The sequence below is a fragment of the Marmota flaviventris genome, chromosome 13, assembly GCF_047511675.1.
Source record: "Marmota flaviventris isolate mMarFla1 chromosome 13, mMarFla1.hap1, whole genome shotgun sequence".
Lineage (NCBI taxonomy): Eukaryota > Metazoa > Chordata > Mammalia > Rodentia > Sciuridae > Marmota > Marmota flaviventris.
Genome location: NC_092510.1, coordinates 28,070,436 through 28,096,993, shown reverse-complemented (window position 1 = coordinate 28,096,993; position 26,558 = coordinate 28,070,436). Strand labels below are relative to the sequence as shown.

Here is a 26,558-nt window from a genome sequence, read left to right as displayed (position 1 = left end):
CAGCCAATTAGGGGGCTAATGTTTCACACAAAGATTTTGAGCCTGCTCTGGAGTCTCCTTATCTCTACCAGAAAGTTCAGTGTTTACATCAGACCAGAAAATGCCTTTTCTATAAGATAGGCAGTATGTCAGCCAGAAACATATGGGCTTTGGAGGAGGAAAGCTTTGAAGCCCAGAGTGCTTACTCTGGTTACTTAAGAGTGACAGAAACATTCAGGGCCTTGAATTTCTTCTTCCCCATTTCACCTATTTTTTTTTCCTCCGCTAGCATAAAGATTAAATGACCTGTGCAAACTGCCTTGCACATAGTAGGTGCTGAAGAAATGCAGTGACACTCCATTCCATTTCCTGTTTCAGCATCATATAAGTACTGAAGTATATAGGGTCAGGGTCAGTATAAGACTTGAAGAAGGGATTTTTTGTTTGGTTGGTTTTTGGCTGGAAATGTGCACAGATTATCATTATGTTCATAGTTCTCTAGTTTTATGGATGATATGCCTTGCAATAAATAAAAGCAACGCTCCTATCATGCAGGGGTTCTTCACATTCCATAACCCCTCACCATTTCCCTGGTTTCTAAATAAAATGATTTTCAAGAAAAAAAATAAGTCTAATATTTTGCTCACCCATTTGGTCTTGGTTTCCTGGTTCCAGGCTCAAGGAACTCTGTCTCCTCCTCCATTTCCCTCTCAGGGATCTTGTTTTTCTGAGAAGGCTGTGGTGAAAGCATTTCCCATTCATTGTCATGGGTGACTGTCTGCAACAGAACTGCATCTGGGACAGCCCTGCCTTGCCTTTTGTTCCTCTGTGATTGGCTGCTCTGACCAACAGAGACTTCCTCTAGTGCTAAAGACTCTAGAGGCTTCATTCCTCCCAGAACCTGCACCTGGGGATCCTTGCCCAGGCTGAGATCAGAGCATGGCTCCACAGTCTGGCAAGACCATCCAGGCCTTGAATCCCTGGCTTCCAATGATGGATCACCAACTTCACCATGGCCCAAGACCATCCAACTCTGGTCTTGTGTAGGGCTTTCAAGAGATGACCTCTTGTCGTCTTTGGAAGACATTTCCTCTTCATGATGATCTTTGTTTTCAAGTAAGGAGGCAAGCTGACATGGGTCTGGAAAGTTTGCTAACTGAGTTCCTGGAAGCCCTGTTTCTTGGGATTCTATGGGTGATTCTTCTGATTCAGATATGCTTCCTCTTGCTTCACAGGCCTCTGACTTCAAGGGTGAATTGTTTTCATGGCTTACAAGTATGTAATCCATGTGTAGTACATGATGATCCTCATTCTTGGCTATGCATCTTTCATCCTTGTATTCTGATTTTATCTGCTCAGATTGTTCAGTAGGAATTATTTTTTCTTCTTCTATCTCTAATGTTTCCTGGATGGCACCTAGAAAAAGATGAAAGTGAGATGGGGAGAACAAATCTTAAATAACACGTTGTGTGATTTGGGATCTTTGCAAGTGATTATTTTAAAAATTTAAAAAATATTTATTTTGTAGAGTTGTTCAATTTTCAGGGATAGGTATTATGATATAAGCATTAGATTTTATTGCATTTTACAAGCATTGGCTAGCATGCAGAGCAAATGTAGTTTCTCTTTACCTATATTGGTAGAAAGAGTATATTTTACAATTGCACTAGTTTAATTGAAGCCAGCAGTTTCTCGGGAGAGGAGGAATGGGGAGGTTTCTTACCATTTGATGGTCCCATGTCGCCACCTGCTGGTGGATTAGAATTATCTGTTTCTACTTCCCAGTCAATATTTGATGGTGATAACTCAGTGTTGGAGCCTGCCCCTCCTATAGGTGAAGAAACTGATTCAAGGTCTTCATGAATATGCAGTACCACCAGCTGGTGTCCAGGCTGTCCATTTGGGGTCTCAGGGTGTTTTCTCTCATTCTGATCAGGAAGGGCGGAAAGCAACATCTCTGCTGCTTCACTCCCCAGAGACACATCCTCTGGGGACCCAGGTTCCTCTGTTATTTCAGCACCATGGGTAGGTTCTGTGAGATAGGACAAATCAAAGGGAGGCGTGTAGGGTGCCAGCGATTGCTTCAGAGCATCTTCCTCCAAGGGAGGGTCACCACCATAAAGAAAGTGTTCAGGTTCTTTCATTAAATCTTCATCAATATTCTGGCCCATTACATCATATTCAAAATCACCCCATGAGGCTTCAGATGAACAGATATCTTGCTTCCCTGTATCCCCATCAACTGGTGTCTCGGGATGACCTTCCGATAATGTCAATTTACTCATGTCATCTATTGTTCCTGTGGAAGTGTTGAGACCAGAGGCATCACTGAAACTATGGTCAAAGGCAGCTTCACCTACATCCAGGCAGGTGTCTGAGGCCAGCAAAGCATCAGTAGCTGTGGCAGGATTCACAGGAGCAAAAGACGGTTCATAGCTAGGTGAAGCTCTTGTACCTGTCTGACTTTCAGGAGAAAAGTTCTCTGATACCCAAAAGCCACTGCCTTCTACAGGTGGCTCCTGGTGAGCTACAAAAACCCTAGTTCCCACATTTTCAGTCCTTGGGATTGAAACTTCCAAAATTGGTGCTGAATCTAAGCCAATTCTTTTTTCTGATGCTTTTAAACCTGTACTGTCATCATCATTCATTTCAGGAGGTTCTGGAGAACCTTTATAAGAGGGAGGCTGAGATGAGCCATCTATATTTGCTTGATTGCTGATGGGAGGTAGTGGAATTACATTTTCAGAACAGAGCTCTGGGTTGTATGGGATAGATTCCTGCCCAGGCTCCTGACTAGGTTCTTCATTCACCTTTGGCTCAGCAAGATAACAATCACTGAGTTTCACTTCAGGTCCCATGCAAACACTGACGTGCTGCTCAGTCTCTTGCTTTGCTTCAGAATCATGACATATATCAGGGCTGTTGGAGGCCTGAGAATTGCTGTCCTGGTCACAGTGAGTTAGTATATCAGGATTCTCACCATCTGGTTTTACACTGAAAGGCTGCTTGACATCCATCCACAAGTCAGGCGAAGCTGAGGCCAGCTGCCTACCCTCTTGGAAGTTGCCATGCAAAATATCTGGAACAAAGGGACCTTGGGGGCTCTCACTAGGGCTGGAGCTATCCCATTCAGAGCCTGATTTCTTTATCAACTGTGTAGGGGAACTGACAGTAGGGATATTTTCTGCAGCAATGCTGGAATGTGTCATTTCACCAGGGTCTGGTTTTTCTTGTTCCCACCAATTTGCTTCTTGACATTCAGCAGTTGAGGTATTGGCTATAACACATTCATTTTCATCTGTGGGAGTAAATGCTGGGTCCGGCTGGTCCCAGACGGTCAGCATGGAATCCTGACACCGCTCTTGGGTGGGCATTTCAGAAGGAAGGTTGTTGCCAGTAGAAGATATGAAGGTTTGCTCTGTGGAATCCTTATCTTTAATTTGGTCCAATATTACAAGCTGGCTAAACGGATCAGCATATGGGTCTGGCTGTCTTGGTTGAATGTTCCAGAATTGCTCAAGGGAGTTGTCTCCATGATCATCCAGAAAGGGTGACTGAAGTTTATCATTGAAAGGATTAGTACAGTATGTTTCTATGGATTCCATATCACCCTGCATGGGTGCTCCCCAGGGACCCACACTTTGGTAGTCCGAAGAATTCATCTCTAACACAGCGCTCGAGTTACACAGCTCCCCTTCAAATGCACTTGTACTTTCAATTGATCTCGCTTCGGGCGGAGGGGCATTCCACCACTCGTTGCCTTCAGCTGAAAAGCCATGCATTTCCGATCTAGAATGATCCTCACTCTTTGGTTCAGTTTTGGGAGATACTTGCCATACGTCATCTCTGGTCCTCTCTGTCTCTGGAGAAGATCTCCTGTCTTCCACTGCTGTGATCTGTGCTTCAGTCTCTGTGAGTGGTGAGAAATTCCACTGATCAAGGCTGCTTTGCAAATTGTCACAGAAAGGGTTTGACTCATTTTCATTCCCTGCTGGTTCTGAGCTGCCTGCATTGTCTGAAAACTCCTCGGGCATGGGATCCACCGTGGCCAAGGAATTGGATTCAGTTAATGAATCCCAAGCTCTGGATTCACTCTGAGCCACCTGACAAGTGACCAAAGGGATCTCTTTCTCTACTGATACATCATCACCTATACCATCCTCATCAGAGTCAGAGCTTGCTCGAATGGCCGTGGCGTCCTCTGGCTGCACAGATTCAGGAATGTCACATTCATTTTTCTCCTGAAGGCTAAATGTTACATTTCTTTCCAGATAATCACCTGAATAGTCAGAATATTTTCCTGTTTCAGGACTGGATAAAGAGGATAGGGAATCACGATCCACTGAGTCATTCCAAATCTCTAAAAATTTAGGAACCTTGTGATCAAAGCTGTTTTCAAGCCCATCTGTTCTGCTTTCCTCCAAATCTTTCATTTCAGAAATGGCTTCTTCTTGGCCCTCAGTGGTGACTGGTTCCGATTCTTGGTGATCCTGCTTACTCCATCCATCTCCATCCTCTTGCTGATGATCCACACGGGGTACATGGCCCCAGGGAGACAATGCAGCCAAAGAATCATTTAGGTCAGGACTCGATGCACTTGAGTGAGTATACCCACTAGAAACACTATTTCTGTCATAATCTCCAGATGAACCGGTTCCTGGAGGGCTGTTGTCAGTATCCTTAGCTTCAAGATTCTTAGTTATCTCAGAGCTCGGGTGATTATCCTGCACATCACTGTCTGTAGGGCCATCCCAAATATCCAGGCTTTGGGGAGATGCTTCTTTTACTCTTTCTGGCTCCAGAATGTTATATTCTTTAGTTTCCTCAGGATCCATTTCAGATAAAGATACATTTTTTGTTAAATTCATCCCATCTGGAATCTCAGTAGTTTCATCTGAATTTCCTTGACTTATGAGGGACTCTTCATAGGTCTCCTTTGCTTGCAGGTTGTTTGTGGACATCTCTGTTTGTGTATCATAAGAGGTTATATTGTAAGATTCAAACTCTAAAACATCTTGTGACTCCTTGGTTTGAGGACTGAAAGTGACTGAAAGAGAGCTGGTTTTGCCTGATTCGGTGCCGACTTCTTCATGTTCAGATGCAACTGGAGAAGAGAGATCATTAGGCCCTTTTCCATAAATCCCTGAAGTGCTATCCATTTCCAGATCTACTGGATCTCCTTTATCAAGGCTCCCCCTGTCCAAGGATCCTGGAATTTCATTCTCAGTTTCACTTTTTTCATAGCTGTGACTTATCATCCATGGATCTGAGTGGGCAAAATGTCCTGGACTCTCAAGCCCGGTCACCAGGGATTCTGTGTCACCTTGCAGGGCTGCTGTCCCTGTTTCCTGGTTGTCAGGATGAGTTGTAAGTGCTGCTGACTCACTGATTCCAGAAACTTCCAGCACATCTCGGGTGGGACTATTCTTATCACTTGCTGAATGGCTGGGACTTTCAGGAGGTAAATTGCTTTGTTCTGAATCCATAATATACGACGGGTCTGGCAACTTCAATGATGACACATCTTTATCTCTTATAAAAGAATCCCAAATACTGTCTGCAATCAGCTGCCCACTCTTCTCATTCAGAGTGTGATATTCATTGGGAGCAGTGTCCTTGGTGTGCTCAGATTGGGGAAGTTCCCAATCTACCTGATTCGCTTCCTGATACTCTGTGCCCCATGGCTCCAGCTGCCTTACTGAAAATCGGGTTTCTGGTTCCGTACTTTCAGCCATATATCCCTCTGCTTGGCCATCACTGGTGATCGCCACCCCCCCACTGCAGTCATCCCAGTCCAAGTCATTGTCCATATCCGAAATGGTTGCCGTGGACTGCGTGTCCTCCAGAATGACTCTGTTCCACAAGTCGAGGTTGTCAGAGGCTGTCTGGCGGGAGTTGGTGCTGCTGTGCAGAAGTGTGAGCTGCCTGTTGGTTTCATTGTACATCTGCATCATGCTGGGGTCCTCGTAACTGGACTGGCTGCTTTCCGCCATGTCATCCTCCACGGAGGCGTCCTTATCCTCTGTGTGCTCTGTCCGGAGTAAATCTTTACCTGGGTCATGAGTGGCATTTATTTCAGGACCACTATCTGCATGAGGTGAAGCCCACATGTCCAGGTTCCCAGGACCAGAACTGATTCGATTTCTAGGTGGTTGCTGTGGCGACTGCGGAGGAACTTCAGGCTCTTCTGTGGTGCAGTTATTTGACTCCAATCCTGCCTCTTTGGCAAATGGCTTGTTTTCAGTTTCTTTTTCATCTCCAGCAAATGTTGGTGATGTGTAAGAGTCAGAGGTGGAGTAGTTGGTATCTAACGGAGAAGGCACTGAATCTTCTCCCACATTGGATGCACTGTAATCAGAGCATTTATATGATAAGAAGGAATCTTCCCAAGGAGCTAAGACATCTGACCCTCCTTTCTTAATATTCTCCTCAAAAAGTCTCCAGGAATCTACCTTTTCATATACATTCCCTCTAGTTTTAGGATCCACTAAACCATGCTGATCTTCTCTTGGTGGCTTAGAATTATTCCATGCCTGTTCTAAATCAGAACTGGGATTTCCAGATACAACAATATTCTCCCTGGAGTCATTGTTTTTCTTGCCCCAGATTGTTGGAGCTGCTTCGTTATTTATCTCACTGGGTGAATGGTCCTGAAGGTCTTCTGAAGGAAAAGAAAACCCACTTTTTGTCATGGCCCACTCATTGGGGTCCCTCGCAGAAGGTGTCTCACCACTTGTTGGGTGAAGATTCCAGGTATTTTTTAGAGCTTTGGTACTATCTTCATTACCAAATGCACTCCAGGCTGGAAATGACACTGCAGTTGCCGGTTCAGCATCATTTGTAGACTTTCCCCAGGGCTCAGGCATTGTGGTGGGAGAGTGGCCAGAATGCCACAAAGCAGCAAAGTCTTCTATCAAGTGGTTTGTTCCCTGGGGGGAAGCATTTGGCAGATGTGACTTCTCAGTGGGCAGGCTCTGAAACTGCAGACTTTCCTCTTTTTCGTCTTGAATAGCATTGCTACTCATTTCGGCCTGACCAAATTCAGACTTCCAAGGATCTGACTTTGGGAATTCAAGATTCTTTGGCTGAAATGCAGAATCTGAGACTCTCCTATCCCCTGGGCTGGGCTTATGATCTTTCCAGGACTCGGGGCTCTGGAAGACAGATTCTTGTTCGCTGGAACTCCACGCATCAGCAATATTTTTAGAATCCATTTCCAAAGCACCCCACCAGCTGCTGCACCGTGCACGAGTCTGAGGTGGCCCCATGTGCCCTGTGTCAATTGCTTTGTGGGTTATGTCTTCTGGATATAGTGGGACTGGCTCTTCAGTGGACGGTGAACTTTCTACAAAGCTATTCATAGGTGTTGGTGGGATCCTTTTCCCAGTATTTTTCAGTCTTTCTGGTGAAGGAGAGTCATCTCCCATAAAACCTGTCATGCTCAAATTTCTTTCAGAGCTGTCTCCAAGACTTTCTTGTCTCTGGGCAAACTCCTCATCAAATTCCACAAGGCTGTCTTTTCCAGCCTCTGACAACAGTGAACTGGATGAATAATTGGACATGTTGATCCCGATCTCATCAAGTCCTTTGGGCCCAGCAGCAAGTTGACCCTCTGATGAATCACTGTTGGGGAAGTCATCTGTTGGGGAGTAGTCTGCGGAATGGGAAGATGGCTGGGACTGCCCAGAAGCCATGGGTGCTGAGTCAAAGTTGAAGAGGTCAAAGCGTTCCCCATGATCCCCAGACCGGGCATGCTCCTCTGCCACTGCCCCTTCGGGGATGGGACTATAGGAGTCAAACCCTGGGAGGAGGCTGTGGTGAGGCCCTGTACCTTCTCCCACGGGACTATCATCACTGAGGAACACTGAGCTCTCCTTGGATGAACGGCTGCTCCGAATGGTGGCCAGCCCGCTATCTGGGCTAACGAGGTCTACGTTGACATCCACCTGAGCCTGGTTAGAATCATTGAGATCTGGAGGGTTTTCTATGAAGTTCACAGAGCTGGGCTGTGGTTCTATGTCAGAACCATACAACTCCATAATCCCAGAAGAGCCCTGGGAGAGGGGGGCACTGCCCGCCACAGCTTCTGTTGAGGATGTCCGGCTGTTGGAGACCATCTCTGGACACCTCCTATTGATGACTTCCTTGATGAGGAGAACCACCTGATCACAAGTCACCGATGGGTCCTCCTGCTGGTACACCAGGATCTCATCACAGCCACATTCGAAGGGCTCCAGCTCCAGGCAGGGGTTCTGACACTCTTCCAGCTCACAGCAAATCTGAGGGAGGCACAGAAGTCTGCATGAGCACTCAGGTGGTCTTTGCAGTTTGCAATTTGTCTTTCTTACTTTTTTTTTTTTAACATAACTGTAATCTGTGTTCATCTATCTAAAAAGACCTCAAATGACTGAATATAATTCGAGACTTGGGAAACCCCACTTAATCTACCACTAACCCTTTAATTCTGTGAAACTGCTTCTCATTTAACTCAAAATCCAGCTGATTCACTGGCTCGTGGCTCTCAAAAGTTACAGGTACAGAGGTTTAGAATCATGTAAGTCCTTTCCTACATGCAATATGGAGGATCTGCTGCTAAGAGTTTTGATTTGAAAAATACTATCGTGGAGGCTTCCAATGTCTAAATCTTGTCCCTAGGAAGCCAGTAACCAAAGATAAAAATTCAGCTTTGAAACCAAATGCAGAGTCAAACATTGAAAGAGCCACAAGCTGGTGACACAGGGTGCACAAGCATGTAGGTCAGAGGAGGAGGCACAGATGCATCTGTGGCAGGGGCAGGGGGCTTCTTATCTGGAACAGATAAGCACAGAGAGCAAGCTAGAGTACATATGGTGTTAAGAAAGCTGATACAGTGCTCTTTGAGGACAGAATGGGAGGATATAGGAAAGAAAGGAGGCATTGCTTCCAGCCGCCTGGGGATGCATGAGGCAGTGTCTAACCTATTAGTGAGGGACGGTGAGGGAAGAAGCATTTGATGCCCACATGTTTTCTCCTGTAACGAGTCAAGTATGTTCTCACATTAGAAATCAAGTGCACTGGCTTGATACATCCAGTGGTGTTTTATGATTAATTTTTTCTAATTATTTTTTATTTCCTAGACCTTGGGTTAAAAGGCTTAGCCATCAACCTAGAGGATCCAACTGTTAACCTAGTCAGAATCTTAGCTACCACCAACTAACAGATTAAAGCCTCAGGTCACCAGTTACTAAAGCCCGAGCACAAAACAGAAACTAAACCTTGTTAGTTATTACCGAGGAGCAGTCTCAAAAGGAAACAGCACCCCAAGGTAAACCTGCTCTTATCTGAGATAGAAAAACTTGATTTCATGGATTCGGTCTAGAAGAAAAATTGTCCTGGAGCTCTGCCATGGTCTGGATATGATTTGACTGTGTCCTCCAAAAGTTCATGTGCTGGAAGCTTGGTCCCCAGGGTGGCAGTGTTGAGGTGGTGGGGACTTAAAAGTTGGGGGTCCTAGTAGGAGGTTATAGGTCTTGGGGGCATCACCCTCAGAGGGATTTATAAAGGTTTCATGGGATTAGATTAGTTCTCGTGAGAGTGGGTTGCTATCAAGCAAGTTCAGCCATCTCAACAGACTCTTCTGCTTCCGGTGTCACCGTGTCATCTCTTCTGACTTCTCCCATCAGGGTGACACTATCTGCCTTGAGGTCCTCACCAGACCCCAAGCAGATGCCAGTGCCATGGTTCTTGAAACCCTAGAACTGTGAGTGAAATCAACTTCTTTTCTTTATAAAGCCTCGGGAACTTTCTTATAGCAACCCAAAATGGACACAAGCTCTTTTAAAAGGTCCAATGTACAAAATACCTCCAGCATTTCCTAAAATTCAAACGCTAGGACTCTATCTCTTACATTTTATGCTATCTCTTGGGGTCAATTTCTTACAAGATACAAATCCACTCCCATTTCCCACCATGTGTTCTAGAAGCCAGCAGGTTAGGATGCAGTGAAATGGGTTAGGGTAGAAGGAGGACTCACCTGACTGCACAGTTCTAGGTTCTGGGAATACACAGCGACCTGCCTCCTTGGCTGCTGCTCCTCTGATAGGTAGCTAGCGAACAGGATGAGGACATCATAACCAAACTTGTCTGTGAATGCTTTCAAATCACTGGTGATATTGCTGTGAAACAGACAATTCTGAAACAACAGGACATTTGATATTAATGTCAGTCTGTGAAGAGCTGTGCCACAAATATGTCCAATCTGATGACACATTAGGGATGATATTTATAGTTAGATTTAAGTGAGATGAATACTTTGCTTTGAGAAAGTTTGACAAATTTTATGCTATGGCTTAAAATACACTTTACTTACAGGTTTTCCCAAATCGATGGAGGAAGGACTCTTTGCCATCATTAAGAAATAGCATTAGATTAGTAACAAATAACATCTTTTTCTAAAATACTTATTCAAATCCTTACTTCACAAAGCATATTTATTCTTCTTATCATTTATATGAATGTGGGTTATGTTCATAATCTAGTGCTAGAAAAATAGGAGGGAATTAGTGTTCTCTATAAAATTTTCATTTTATATTTTTCATTTTTATAATTAAAATTTTAAATATTTTATACTTTTATAATTTGAAAATTTTATTTGATGACTATTATTAGTTACAAATAGAAATTCCTGAGGATAAAATTAGTTGAGTTTACTGAGTGACTTTTACTGTAGCATAGAAGTGCAGAAGATGTTTATTTATTTGTTTGTTTGTTTTGTGTATGTAGTCCTGGGGATTGAAAACAGTGGAACTTTACCACTGAGTCACATCCCAAGCCCTTCTTTTTAAATTTTATTTTTATTTTGAGACAGGGCCTCACTAAGTTGCTAAGGCTGGCCTTGAACTTGAGATCCCCCTGCTCACCCCAAAAGACTTTTATAAAGAATTTTGACATCTGGTCTACTAGGTCTATGTGGCAGCTATGGAAGAATGAATAATTTCAGAAAGCACCCAAAACTGTGGCCCATATAATTCACAGAAAATGTGCTGGTCTCTTTTCTAGATTTATCTTCAGTGAGAACTACTTTGTCTATGTGATTCTCTTCCTGAAAGAAGTACAGTGAAATCCACGTGCTAGCTCCTAGCACAACAACTGGCACATACTAGATGCTGAAGAACTATTTATTGCATGACAGGAGAGACACATACACAAAATCAACCTGTGCTGCACAATTCTGTATCATAGCTTACATACATGCATAGAGTCAGTCCCCTATATCTGTGGAATTGATCAACCGTGGATCACATATCTTCTGAAAAAGAAACTTACATATGTACAGACCTTTTTCTTTGTCATTATTTACTAAGCAACACACTATAAAATTATTTACATAGCATCTACATTATATTAGATAATACCATATAAGTCATATACATTAAATAAGTATTCTAGAGATGATTTCAAGTATAAGGGAGGATATATGGGGGTTATATGAAAATATTATGCCATTTTATATAGTGGACTTGAACATCTGCAGATTTGATTATTCAAAGAGGATCCTAGAACCAATACCCCATGGACACTGAGTAATGACTTATACATACGTACCTACATATGTGTGTGTATCTATATAAAAATCACTGCATATAATCAATCAACTAACAGTCCATTGTGCTAATCAATAAAAAACATCATGATGTCCTCTCAAGAGATTAAACAAATTCTATATTTTTTTCTGATCATAATAGTAATCAGAATTATTCCTGCTGCTGGTAAAACAGATTTTTAAATTAATTATTAATTAGTTTTTATTGGTGCATTGTAATTATACACAATAATGGTATTTATTGTGATGTACTCATACATATGCACATACCATAATTTGGGCAATCTCATTACCCAATACCTCCTCTTTCCCTCTCCTCCTCCCTCCCATGCTGCTGGTAAAATACTAAGACAATACAGAAATGTATGCCATGGAGAGTGGAAGTACATGGGCTCCTCCTCAGTTAGCCACCGTGAAGAGCTGAACAGTGCAGTACACACAGTTGCAGTCTTTGTTCACATTAATGTTTGTCAGAGGCAGCTCTTTGAAAATGAAGATTTGGTATTAGAGGATTGGACTATGTACCAGACACCCCAAATAGCCATAATACATGTACTCTGTAATTCTGCTGAATTGATGTTGAAGTCTGTGGGGCCCTTGAGGGAGTACATGAGACCCTGGCAGGTGTGCAGGCCCTGCCAATCACAGCCTCTCCAGGAGGCTTTGCTGTCTCTTCTGTGGCAGTTAATCTCCTTAGGTGTCTTACAAGGCCACTTTTCCTCTCAGGCTACAAGGAGTTGCATGTGGGAATTCACAAAGGTCTCAGGCTCCATTGCTGATGAATAAGTTTATAATGCTCCCTTACAGTAGCTTTTGGAAACATGTATTCCATGAACCATACTGTCACCTTTCATGCTTTTTATTTATTGTCCAAATTGCATCATAACAATCTTTAAGTAGATTAAACAAACAAATTCACCCATGGTAGAGGTTGATATTTAGAATGTGTCTTTTTTTTTTTATTGGACTTCATCTTACACATAATATGAATTTGACAGAAAAAAATATTTCAAATCGTCATTGGTGATCATGTATAACCAGAGAAAAGAAAAGCTGTGCTACAATTGTGTACAATAAATCAAAATAAATGAATCAAAATATATTCTTCTGTCATATATACCTTTTAATATAAATAAATAAATTAATAATAAAAAGAACCTCCATGCTGAGCTTTTTGCAATTATGAATTATGAAAGATCTGGTCCTGAAGAAAAACAGGAGTGAATAACAACTTCCTACATCCTATCTTCAGTACCTAAAGGCTTTGGCAGGAGAAACCCTACAATTTTTCTGTCCAATTTTTTTCATTATGTATATAACCCTCCTTACATTTATAAATCCTTGAAAGAAGACACAAATTTCAAAGAGATTTTCACATATAATAATGATTATCACTATACTCTTGGCTGCCATTCAAACAAGAGAGGGCAGGTTTTGCTCCTATCTGAGCACAAGATTCAAATGCAGAAGAATCAGCTTTATTCAAAGCCACTCTTGGGGACTATTTGTTATTCCAATATATCAGCTGCATTCAACCTGTCTGGATTCTACTGTGTTATGCTGATGGCTCTAGATTTCCTATCAGACTCCAGCCCAGTAGCACTGACCAAACCTGGCATCTTTTTAAAAATGCATTGTCTGGCCATGTGCAGATCTACTGAAGTCCACTCTGCCCTTTCCACTCAGCCCAGGTGATTCCTTGCACACTGAAATTTGCAAAGCACTGCCTCAGGGAGGCACTTCTCAATTGATTTATTTCCCTGCAAACCAGTCCTCTGGGCTCTCAACACTCACAAGGCTTGTACTCACTCACACCCTCCGTACTGATTCCTCACACTAGCATCATCATAAAAAATCACGCTGGGATGTGTATTTCTGGGCAGCTTGCTAGAAATTCTTATGTAGCAAGTTGTATTAGAAAATGCAAGCATCTGTATTTTCATCATGTCTCTCAAAATGATTTTACAATCACATCTAACAGTGACACATTGTCTCAGTTTTCCTCTGGGTAACCCTGAATTCCACAGAATCAAATGAAATATTAATAAAAAAATTACACGAATCATTTTGGCATATTAGACAAAATACATTTTACAGTAACGCCAAAACAGAGATTGTCGTCAATGACGCCCTATATACCCTGACATAATTGTTCAAACTGGATTCCATCCTTACTGGCCTTAGGATAAGGTGAAGAATTTCACATTTAGAATAGAATCAAACAAGGGAATGAGTGAGAATCTCAGGAACCCGAGCAGCACAGTCTGTTTGTTCTGCTTTTATGCCGGTGCTGTTTGCATAGGAGATAATTTATTATTGTCTTCTAGCTATGCAGGGAGTCCTGTGCTGCGATGGCTCTTATGTTGCTGACAAGCTAGGCTGGCCCTGAATAAACAGCACTTCATCATCAACACAACACAACTGTAGATACAGGTTGGCATTTTATTTCCCCCATCTGCCTTCTACCTGATAAATTACTGTTTTAGTTACATGTATACAAATACGATTTGTTAATCTGCTCAAACATCTCCAAAACATTTCTCCCACCTTAAGTTAAAATTATATACGTGCATATGCATTCCTAATTAATTTTCTAGGGTTTAAAAAATAAAGAGGACCCTCCCCTTTAATTTACCATCTCCAGCCCAGGCACACACCTCTTGTGCAGTGAGGTCCAGCCTATAATCACTGTATGGAATTGAGGTAGTTCTTTTACTAATCACTGCAAATGGCAAAATCCCAGATTGATTCCACCAGTTAGGAAGAACAGCAATTGCTTTCTGCCTCAGTCTTTTGTCATGAATAGTTCCTAGGATTCCATCATTATGCATTTTTAGAGGTCGTGAGTCTTTTTGCCTGAGTAATCCCTAGTTTTGAAATAGGAAGGTCTAGAAATGCTGGGAGAAAAAGATTTTACTATTTCCAGTCACAAGCTAAGGTGTCGATCTCAAAAGCTTTAAAAAAGGCCCTGAGGCCCCCAGGCAGAAAAACAGAAATGATCCAGGTCTACTGGATCTGAGATAGCAATCGATAGTATCCAATAAATTTCCTGTGTTCATGGTTGGAAGTGCACAGGCAATTGCAGTGGAAAATCCCACTCTTACACAATCCTATTTTACTTCTCATTCCACTGCTCTGAAAATTTTAGTCGTTATGCTATATGCTGGTAGCTTCCCTGCATCACATGGAATAAAAGTGATTTAAATAATGTCTTGTAAATGTCTGAGTACTTGAATGTGGATAGTCTTTGAACCACTCACACTTGGTCACCTTTCACTGTCTTCTCAGTCTTTCCTGTTGGGTGGTGGGCTCCGTTTTTCCCCCCAAACTGCTCTTCTCAGAAGTATCGATCACTTCCAGTTTGCCAAATATGAAAATCACTTTCCTGTTCTTGCCCTATTTGACTTTTCTGCAGAATTCCTCAGGTCCCCTCCCTCCTTCCTGAAGCACTTCATTCTCCCAACCTCATGCTCACCTTGTTTTTCTCCCAACTCACTGGCCACGCCTCAGTCACCTTTGCTGGTGGCTCTTCCTTATTAAGCCTGGACATGTTCATTGTCCCAAACTGTGTTTCCCAGCCTGGCTCACCTTCTTTTGCTATGCATTCTCTTGGAGATCTTATCCAGTCTTTTGGCTTTAAAACCATCCTCCTGCCAGTCAGTGATGACCTAATGCTCCCTGTAGGTCTAATTAGCCTCCCAAATACAGAAGGATCCACCTCCTCCCCACTTCTTCTGAATGGCGCCACCAGCCACCCAGCAACTCACGCCAAACATCTAGCTTATTCTTGGTTCCTTTCCCCCTCACTCCTCATATAACCCATCAAAGAATCCTTTAAAACATATCTCAAGTCCAAACACTTTTCTAATTTTTTTCCATCTTGATTGCTGTCCTAGCCTCAGCCACTATCATTTGTGGCCTGAACTTGGGTGACCCATTCCCAGGGGCTACTCTTCCACACTTGTCTCCCTACAGTCAGTTGTCAATAGGGAGTTTTAAAAAATCTAAATCTCATAATGACATTCTCCTGTCTAGAACTCACCAAAAATTTCCCAGTGCAAGTATTGTTTTATGTTTTTAACTGGAAGGAGATAAGTTTCATGTCCTTGAGGGTAAGAATTTGAATAAATAAATGAAATGGAATAGATGTAACAATAGAAAGAGTTGGAAAATATAAAAGAAAATTTGCATTTGGAATACAAACAGCCATAAATAATATGTAAACTCACCAAAAATTATTTGATAATAAAAATTTTAATCTTCTCCTATTATTGATAAATCTTTCTTAAAGATAATCTCATATATATTTTAGAAATACATTCTAAGGAAATAACTGGATATGCACACAAAGTTTGTGGACATAGCTACTTATGGGATTATTACTTTAATAACTAAAACTTGGAAACAAAATCTAAATGTCCAATAACTGAGAAATGATTAGATAAATTATGAAACAATCATAAATGGAATATTATACTGCTATAAAAATCATACTATAAAGCAATACTTAGTGATACAAAAAAACACTCATAGTGTAATTTCTATACTCACATCAAATAGAATGTCAGTTCTGTATGTATTCTTTTTTTTTAAAGAGAGAGAGAGAGAGAGAGAGAGAATTTTAATATTTATTTTTTAGTTTTCGGCGGACACAACATCTTTGTTTGTATGTGGTGCTGAGGATGGAACCCGGGCTGCACGCATGCCAGGCGAGCGCGCTTCCGCTTGAGCCACTTCCCCAGCCCAAGTTCTGTATGTATTCTGGTAACATATTGAGAACTAACATTAAATGGACATTAAAATACACTGATATTTAAAATTGTCACCATTAGGCCAATTGCTAATATTAAATTTCTTATGTCTCTCCATTATTTTAGTGAGCTCCCTGCAAGGTTTCTAGTAAAGGCTTTGGAGCCGGCCAAACAGGAGGTGACCATGGCTCTGCTACTCACTAGCTGAGCTACATGAGTTAATTCATCTCAGAGCCTTGGTTCCCTGAACCCCCGTACCCAACAGAGGATTGTCATGAGAACTAAGAACGTGTATAAAAGGTTGGCCTAGTACCTGCCAGACAGTAGACAATAAACACTGGGTCTCCTTCCTTTCCTGGTTCCTAAGCTATCAAGAAAACATTCTCAAAAGCAAACAGGACTGGGTCATAGCTTAGTGGTAGAGCGTTGCCTAGTATGTGTGAGGCACTGGGTTCAGTTCTCAGCACCACACAGAAATAAAATAAAGATATCGTGTCTATCTACAACTAAAAATATTTAAAACAAACAAAAAAAAGCCATTCTCAGGATTTATAGGATTAATTTGATTCACAGGACATATTTTGCAAGAGTTCACATATACTACAGTTCTTTGTTTTATAACCCTTACTATATATGTGAGTTCTTGAATGCTACTCAATCACACACATCTTCAAGCCACTTACATGATTGATGTAAATCCTACAAGTGAGATTATGGAGGAAAGTGCACTAAGTGAAATATGAAGCTAAGTCACTTTCAAAATGATATATAAAACTGGGGGGTAAGGAAGTATTCAGCTCGTTAATAGATTTTTAGCCCTTAATTCCAAGTTAGAGTCAATGAATGAACTTGTGTTTGCCACTATATAAACAACAGCTTTTAAAGCATGAAACAAAACAAAACAAACAAAAAAACACATAGTGATTTTTCCTTCAGTTAAATTGCCATGGGTACAGACTTTTCCATCATTTCCCCTCCAACTGCCAAATAACCTGCAGTGACTTTTACTCCTGGTATTCATTCTCTCCACTTAGGTCCAGCATTGTGGACTACACACACCATCTGAAGCGGTTGTCTCCCTTACAAATTAGAAATGAAATATACTGACTAAGGCTTTTATTATGTGAAATAAATTACTTTGTAGCATCAAGGACAAGCTATTCCTAGAATTGTTATAACTGAAAATCTTTTCCGTCTTGCAGGTAATAGAAAAATCAGGTGAGTAGCTATCACTCACAGGTAGGATTCTTGTAGATAAAAATCTGTACCAAGATTAAAAATACAGCTTGTACAGCTGCATTTTGAAAAACAGAGAGTCCTAGAGTTTGACGATCCATAACTACTTTGTAAGCACTGTGGGCAACATGGATTGCTGAGTTACTGAAATTTAAGAGTATAGTTTGACATTTATACTCTGCATGGATTTGTTTCTAGACTGAAGGCTTTTTTTTTTAAATCAAGATATAAGAAAAATGCTGAGGTATGTATACAAATGTCCTAACTGAAAGCTTTATGATTTATGCTACCAAAATTCTGTTATGATGTTTAAGATATTCAGCAATAATAAAGTCTGATAATTTTGACAGGAAATGATTTATGAGAACACAATATGCATAAATTAAGAGATTTTATTTATTCTGTTTTTATGCATTCTTTAATTGGTAAGCCAAGATATTTCCCATATTCTTCCTAGATATAATTTTTTACACACCATTGTTCTTATATATTTATAGGGGAGCCAAGGCATCTTAATAACTTCACTGGAATCTTTTAAACTATATTATGCATCATATTTTGAAAATGAGTCAAATAGTACATATTTTCATTCTTTATAACTAAAGATAAAGCCTTTTTGTGAAAATAATTTATGTAAATGAAATATACTAGAATATATAAGTTAATGGATAGCACGTATACCAATATAATTTCATTTGTTGCTCAACTAATTTTATTGACTTAAATCAATGTTATATTGCCTATCATAATTCAAGCATTGATTCTGCATTCAGCATTCTGTTAAATGCTTTGCATCACCTTATTTAAACTTTAAGAGGCTTCTGTGAGGTCAGTAGTTGTCTGCTTTGCACTGAGGAAATGGAGCCTCAGGAAGTTAAGTAGTTTGCATCATGTGTGTGGAAAATGGAACTCCAGTCCAGGTTAGCCTGAAATCAGAGACCATACTTTCACTCCTGTATTATCCTAATATGAGGAGATACTGAAGATATTACTCATTAATTCAACTTTAAACTGAATAATAATAAAAATTATTTTAATCTGGATACGGTGGCATATGTTTGTAACCTCAGTGACTCAGTAGGCTGAGGCAGGAGGATTGCAAGTTTGAAGCCAGCCTCGGCAATTTAGCAAGGACTTAAGCAACTGTATCAAAATTAATAATAATAATAATGATAATAATAATAATAATATTTAAAGGGTGGTAATGTGGCTCAGTGGTTAAGTGCCTCTGGGTTAAATCCCCAGTACCAATAAAATAAAATGATATAATTTAAAATTGTTTTTTCTATTCCATTTATTTCTATTTAGAATGATTCTCCCTTGTCACTATACACAAGTAAGAAACATTCTTGATTTTGACAACTGCTAATAATAATACACTGCTTAAACTTTTTTTTTTTTCTAGTCAGTACTGGGGATTGAACTCAGGGTGCTTTACCACTGAGCTACATCTCAGCCCTTTTTGTTTTTTGAGACAAGATCTCACTGAATTGTTTAGGGCCTTGCTAAGTTGCTGAGACTGGCCTTGAACTTGTGATCCTCCTGCCTCAGTCTCCTGAGCTGCTGGGATTACAGACGTGTTTCACTGTGACCAGGTAAACTTTTGAAGATCTGATATTACCATGCATTACAACTGATTTCCAGTTTCTCACTTACTCTATAAAGTGTAAATGTGGAATTACTGCTAATAATATGTAAGAACCTAAAACTGAAAGCCTGAGAAAGCATCTATGAAAAAGAATGTTGTTATATCCTTGCAGAAATAGTATTTTGAAAAGTTTGGCATCCATGTATATTCAGGAGTGAAAAGAAGCAGTACACACAACCTAATTGCTGGTTATCCAAAATTAGCCCCATGTATTTTCCTTGCTCTAGTAGTTTAGACACCCCCAAACAGAAGAATCTACTTTACCATTCAGTGTGTAAAAATCTCATTATTTAAAGATGCTCTCAACATAACTTATCTTCTGCTCAAAAGTCCACAGAAAAGCAAGAATTAGAATTTGTGGAGGGGAGTAGGAAGACTCAAGAGGATTGTTTTGTTTTTCTCTGATGGACTAGGCATCTTAATAGGAGAAGTCTATAAGAGCAGTCTTCTTATTAAGGCATGACTATCAAAGATATTTATAATAATGTTATCAATCTGCAGGTGCTTTGGTTTAGGTCATGCATATCATAACTAAGAAAGGAAAATCTAAAAGTCTTAGAAGCAATAAGTCTTATAAGGTGCCCACTGGAAAGAATTCCAGAATAGAAGGAATTATTAATTGAAAATTAATTATTTTTAGGTCATGGAACAAGTATTACTTATCCCCATAACCACATCATTAATGAAGAAAGAAAAGAGGTGGTGGGAATTGGGAAATAATTCACCTCAAACAATAGGTTTAAAATAAGAACTTTAAAAAAAAACAAAAAAAAACTCTGAGCTGGTTTCAGATTAGCCTGAAATTGAGTTGAAATTCTAACCTTTCCTCAGTAGCTCCATCATAAAAAGGAATAGTGTCACACCAGTGAAAAGTTGACCCTGGGCAAAGGTGCTTAAACACTGTACTTCACCACAGAAAGTCCTGGACCGACTCTCACGAGCAGTTGGTAGAAGACTTAGATGCCAGGAGGTCTCAACCAATTAAATAGAGATAAGTCATCACCTCATAAACCAGGTCAGCCTAATTTACAGTTTTCTTTAAGGACAAACTGACAATCACCAAAACTTTCAACTACTGAAAACAGTGAGGAAAGGCAGATGGTTGTTTTCCTGAAGGCCTCTTTCTTGTTCATGTATGTTTCCAAGGATTTGGGGGAATGAATAATTCAGGACTCATGTGCAAAGGGCAACCTAGCGACCAAGCATGCTTTATTTTTGAAATGGCAGAAGCTGGGCAATAGTCTAACTATAAACTAGAAATAATAGCAATAAATTATTTTTATAATTATGTACACATATAAAAAATTGGCTTGTTTTGAGCCATGAGCCTGAACACTCAATAGCTTTATTTATTTTCCTTTGTAAAAAATAAATCAACTAGCTTGAAGACTATTTAGAAAAAGCAGGAGAACTTCCTTCCTCTCTGGGTTCCTCTTTCTGCTTCATGGAAACCACCAGTGGTGTCTCCAGAGCCTTGTGGTACAGGGCATCTCACACGTTTTGGATTCGTCTAAGCTGTGTCAATATTAACCTGACCAAATAAAGATCAAACTGCCTCCTTGGTTCCTCATGCTCTTCACATGGGGAGCACAATATGGCTCTTGTCAGAGGTGCTTCATCATTTGGGCTCAAGGAAACTGTCAGTACAGTTTGGGAGTTCGTTCTTCATGGGCAGATATCCTGATGGGTCTAATGAAGCCTTTCTGCTGACAACTCATTTGCTAAAAATACCCAACCATCACCAAGTTTAAATGGGGAATGTGGTTGTGTCCTCTTTGCTATCAACTCAATGAAAGTAATTCATTAATTTTTTTGAAGTGTAAAAATATCTATTCATTAAGGCCCACACCTCTCACCGCCCATATATGTGTCTTGCTTGGATCCATTTGCTCACTGATAAACTTTATGTCTTGCTTAAATTGGAATATAATAGGGTAAACACCAATCTTAGAGCACACATGCAGAGCCAACAGTCTGTGTGTGCCATTTGTTGCAATCTGAGCTAATTACCAGAAACCCCCTCCTGAAAACAGATACACTCTGGTGTTTGTGGTTTTATCTTTCTTTGGGGATGTCTGTATGGGGTGCCTGAGGAATTCCTTTTCAGGTAGGACATGGCATTGCTGTGATCCTCTGGATTGCAAGTCACAGGGACTTAACTGTCTTACATAGAAAAACACAGAAGAATCTGGGGAGCATTCTTACAAAAACCGAGGGAGAACTGGGTGAACTGGGACAGCCAGGAGGCAGCTGGCCCCCCTGCCTCTCCATCCTCTTTGGGCTTCATCTGCCCTCCCAAGGTCAAGTGGCAGCCTCCGTGTGGCGGGGAACGTTGGTGGCTGCAGAAAATCCGTGCAGATCTTATAGTTATAGTCAACAGTTTATTTCCTTTTGATCTTGAGTTCCAAAATCCTGGAGAAATAACTGTGGTTGTTACAATTGGTTTGGTTCCCTTGCTTTGGGGCAAAACAATTGAGGTGGATTGGAAAGACCATAAAACGCAGAGATGGCACTAGTTACAAGGAAATTGGTAGATAAGAGTCGTTTCCTGGAAGAGGGATGATGAGGAGATAAACCCATAGTTGGCACTTCAGATACCAGGCATAAAGCTCTCTCTCTCTCTCTCTCTCTCTCACACACACACACACACACACACACACACACACACAGAACACACACATGCAATAATACTTCAAATCCTTATTTTATTTCCAGCCAACCCTCATCATAGGAAGAGACAAGATGTTTGGAAAGATAACTTTTGTATTAACTTTGATTTTCATGGAATTTTGCACCCCAATTAAAAAGGGTATCATAGGACAAGGGATGTGGCTCAGCAGTAGAACTCTGCCTAGCATGGGTAAGGACCTGGGTTCAAGCCTCAGCATCACAAAAAGAAAAAGAAAAAGAAAGTGTTTCTAAAATCCATAAAAGTGTTAAACATATAAAATGAAAACTATGTGTGAATAATTAAAAATATACTATCCAAACAATCAGGAAAAAGAGGCCAAAGCTCCTTTTTTTCTTTTTCTTTTTTTTTTTTTCTTGTAGGTCAGGTAAGGGAATCTCTTTTTGGTCTCTGAAATCTTCAGAAGCTCAAATCACCACAGCCATAATACTGCTATTGCTGTTAGTAGCATCCATGAGGCCTTATAAATCATCTACAGCCCCTGACCTCAAGGTAGAAAGAAAGCCCTGGAGCTTCTTCTGGTAGTACAAGAGTTTATTTGGGTGTTATTATTTTAACCAAGAATTATTTATGAAATGGCTTCAAATAAGCCAAATCCAGGGGGGGAAAAACAAACAATCACATTTATCACTGGTAAAAATAAATCACTTTAAAGCAGGTTTCCTCCACTGGGGAACTGGCATTTGGGGCTGGACAAGTCTTTGTTGTTGGGGGCTGCTCTGTGCATTGCAGAATGTTTAGCAGCATCCCAGTCTCTGACCACTAGATGCCAATAGCAAACTCCCTATCCCTATTGTGACAATCACCTGTGTCTCCAGACATTGCCAAATGTCCCCTTGGGACAAAGTCAGCCCAGTTAAGAACCACTGCCTTACAGAATAACAGCAGGAGAGTCTTGTAAACTTAAAAAATAACAAGTCACACATGCTTTTTTTTTTTTTTTCCAGAAATGTTACTCCACAAAGCAAGACATAGTTCATTCTTTCTGGGTAAAGAGGTAGGAGTATTATAGAAATAAGTCAGGGATGGGAGCATTTGCATGGATGCTTTATACTAACTGGCCAAAGATTTCCATTTTCTAAGCTGGTATAAATAATGGAATTTCTATCAATTGTCTTTTAGTTAGATTGGTATGCTTATAAAAAGCAATTTTATTCTCTTAGGCAAACAAAAAGAAGCATGATGGCTTAAAAGAGCAAGGACTTTGTTAAACATAACTTCCTACTTCAGGAAAGTAAAGTTTACACAGGTATTTCCCAGAATGGCTTTTTTTTTAATAATAGAAAAGTTGTATTCTTCCAAACCAGTTATGGAAAAACAGAGCATTTTTTTAAATACTAAATTTTATATTTGGGATTCCTGAAAATATGCTAACTTATTTTTTAACCATAGGAAACCTAAAGTGTTACTGATATTTTGACAGTATCAATGTGTAATACAAAGATGCCTGCAAATGTTTGGCGAATGGCCAGCAGCCTTGCCAGACAACTGAGGTTATGTAGAGAAATTTATCAAAAAAAAACCCATTTCCAGGTCTTAATTACCTAAACATGTGCATCCATATCAGCCTTTTTACCCTCCTCCCAATTTTTATGGCTATATTGTCATTATTTGAGAACATATTTTATTGAGAGTATGCCTCATTTCATTCTATTGTGTGTTTCAAAGCATTCATCTTAAAAAGTAACTATTTCTACTTCATCAGTATATTAAAGGTTGTATAATTATATTAACTAGTATGAACAGGTTTGGAGCAAACACAGCTGATACTTGGTAAACATTGAATTTAGTCACAGGGTGTGCACACACCTGTGCTTTCTTAGAGAGTTTTAAGTTAGCTTCGAGCATTCAGCTGAGGTTCTCAGTCAGTATGTTCTATAGAACAGAATGGAGAATGTTGTTTAGCTCAGCACATTAGTTAGGGGAAGATCAATATAGAGAATTTCTCTTAGCAGAGGCAAGTTGTACAACTTTACCCGCTCATCCCTCAACATCAGGATGTTGAGTCTCAAGATACAGTAACTTAAACCTCTTAAATACAATCACCTGGAGTCAGCTTGTTAATCTACAGACTCTGATTTAGTATGATGGGGTCCAAGATGTTCATCTGTCTCTACAAGCTCTCAGACATTGGCTGTGCTGCCAGTCTGGGTACCACACATGGAGTGTTAGAAGCCATAAAAAAGGAGGGGAGTCCACGAGTCCACTATGAAAAAAGAAAAAAGATAATTCTATAAATGAATCTGAAAGAAAGTAATGAATATTCTTAATAGCTCTCTTTGGAAAAATGAGAAACCAAGAGAGTGAGACTTACCTAAAGAATATAGGATTCTCATATGATAGAGGAAATGATTTCAAGCTAAGAATATGAGAACAGAATGGGGGCTTGCACCTACATTTTGCTGGCCACCGAAGCAAACCTCTTTTGCTTATAGGAAAGGAGTCAAATATTTATACCCAGACGCCCCTACTCTTCTACCACCAGCAAACATCTAGTCTTTGAAGGGCCTGATACATGCATTCATGTCATAGAAAACTGCACTTAGACACATATTTTGGAAAGGCAACCTTCTCTTTGTTGGTAATGATCTCAATCTCTAAGAAATCCATCACTGACACCCAACACACACCATTGGCTTGATTTTGTGTGTGTGTGCGTGTTTTGAATCATCCTATGTTGTTATCTTTTGTTTAGTCTAACTTTAGAATTAAGCAACTGCTCTCATTGTCTTAATTCTTATACAGCTGCAAAGACAGGCAAGCCAGTTCTCCAAAGTCTCCAGTTGGCAGGCCCAATTAACTTGAGAATGTGCAGTGTCCAGGTTGGGTAGTTTATCTGTGTCTGGTTTTTCCTGGGGCTTGAGATGTCACATTAGTGAGGCTCAACGAGCATCCGTCTTTTCTAGTCTTGGCTTCCAGCACATCTCTTGCAGACAGCTCCTTCTGAGATGGATTAAATGAGTTAGAAGTAGACCTCCAGCGACCACTGGGCCCCAAGCCAAGGCTCATGATTAAGAAAACCTCTGTGTCTGCCTCTGTAACTGTATTTATCTATTTCCTTGCTCTTCCTCCATTATTCTCAACTCTTTTCTGACTCTCATCCTACATCTTGTGTTTACCGTGTCTCTTGATTTCATTAAGAGGCCATGTAGAGTGATTGATTACTGTACCTTCTAGGTTTAAGCATGCTATGAAGCACACACAGTGACTAAATCACCTAATGACAAAGTTCTCAGAACATGGACCTGTTGTTAAGTAACATTTGGCTGCACTTCCCAAGACAGAACTGAACTTCTGTCTATGACATTTATATTGATTTTTAAAATTTTCTGAAAATAGCTAGGAACCTGCCTTGCTGGGAAATAACAATAGAATCATATTTCTGTCTGCTTTGAGAGAACGTTCTTCTACCTAAGGAGCCACAGGCATGAGTCCTTGCTTCTGTGTTGCTGTGCTCAGCTATTCCCAGTACAGTGCGCTCGCTCTCTCTCTCTCTCTCTCTCTCACACACACACACACACACACACACACACACACACACACACACACACAGTATAGCACTGCTCCAACAGCTGTTGGAGGGCTGGACGCAGTGCAGAAAGCTGCTCTGAAGTCTCATCTCACAGTCTCCAATTGGCAGGGACAGTGCTCAAGATACCTGTGGCTGACTATATCATGAAGTAGGGAGGAGCCATCCTCGTTCCTGTGGCTGGTGCAGGGCTGTCTTCACTCCCACAATGAGCTCCAGGGGCAGATGACACAGACTGAACCCTCCATCCACAAGGGCCACAGTGACGGTTTCAGGAATAATATGTGGCCTGAGACAGATGGATAAGAGGCTTCACTGGAGTTTTGTAAAGCTTTCTCTTCCCCTGATATCCAGAGATCTAAGAATCACATAAGCTTGGGGCTACCCATGGGCATCTTGGGGAGTCATGGAAAGAGTCTTCCTGACAATGAAGCCAACATGGAGAGACACAGAGGCAAGAGAGGGAGAGAAAGAGAGAAACCCTGGTGATTTGAAGAATATCAGAAGCTAAATATCTTCTGGATTATCACTCTAGCAATTAATTCACTGTTTTCCTTAAACAAATTTGAATTGCTTCTGTCACTTACAACCAAAGAACTAGAGAAATAAATGTAGAGCTTCTGAAAACTTACTAAATGATTATAATAGAAGTGAATATTTTCAGATGCAGAGTTGACTTTAAGAAAAAAAAATTCCAAATCATTACTTTTTACATTTTAGAGTCTTTAACCTTTTATTGAAGATCATTTTGTTGTTGTTGCTTTGTTTTCCCCATTAGTCAACGAGGGGCTAGTCCCAGGTGGCTAATAATTAAGTTACCAAAACACAAAAATAATTGGCAAGCCTACCATCTGGACTCCTGGAAGCCACGGAGGAGGAAAACAGCACAAATGACTGGAAGACCCACCAGGGAAGACTTTAGGGCCACTTACTGGATTATCCTAGCCTGGGAAAATTTTATTGAATAAAGGCTGACAACATGCAAAGAATCAAAATCTAAAAGTGCTGTGATACTTAAAGAGAAAGTAAAATTCTATGTCTATAGAGCAATTTTGGCTTTTCTAAAAATGATCAAAGTAATCTGAATTGGTGCTTGCCAATTCTCTAGCTGGTAATAGAATAATGATTTTGTGATAACTATTTAA

At 40.4% G+C, this 26,558-nt stretch overlaps 2 protein-coding genes across 2 annotated transcripts in view; both read right to left on the bottom strand.

Moving 5' to 3' along the window:
* The window catches only part of LOC114096562 (protein prune homolog 2), a 68,003-nt gene extending 67,308 nt beyond the window's left edge, over positions 1–695 (bottom strand). The window contains exon 1 of the mRNA XM_071600554.1: positions 627–695. Coding sequence (XP_071456655.1) covers positions 627–682 — 56 coding nt within the window. The 5' untranslated portion in view covers positions 683–695. The remainder of the gene's footprint in view (positions 1–626) is intronic.
* LOC139701475 (protein prune homolog 2-like) lies at positions 690–10,366 on the bottom strand. Its single transcript, XM_071600389.1, has 5 exons — positions 10,328–10,366; positions 9,992–10,150; positions 1,703–8,258; positions 826–1,395; positions 690–715 (listed from the first exon to the last, which is right to left on the bottom strand). Exons 1-5 carry the CDS (start codon positions 10,364–10,366, stop codon positions 690–692), a joined length of 7,350 nt encoding a protein of 2,449 aa, XP_071456490.1.
* Between the last annotated feature and the right edge of the window lie 16,192 nt (positions 10,367–26,558).

Excerpts from the sequence above, each read along its gene's own strand:
- LOC139701475 (XM_071600389.1), bottom strand. The coding sequence starts at position 10,366 with ATGGCAAAGAGTCCTTCCTCCATCGATTTGGGAAAACCT. Across the intron at positions 1,396-1,702 it reads CGACATGGGACCATCAAATG|GTGCCATCCAGGAAACATTA; the intron begins GTAAGAAACCTC and ends ATCTTTTTCTAG. Across the intron at positions 716-825 it reads ACTAGAGGAAGTCTCTGTTG|CCTTCTCAGAAAAACAAGAT; the intron begins GTCAGAGCAGCC and ends CTTTCACCACAG.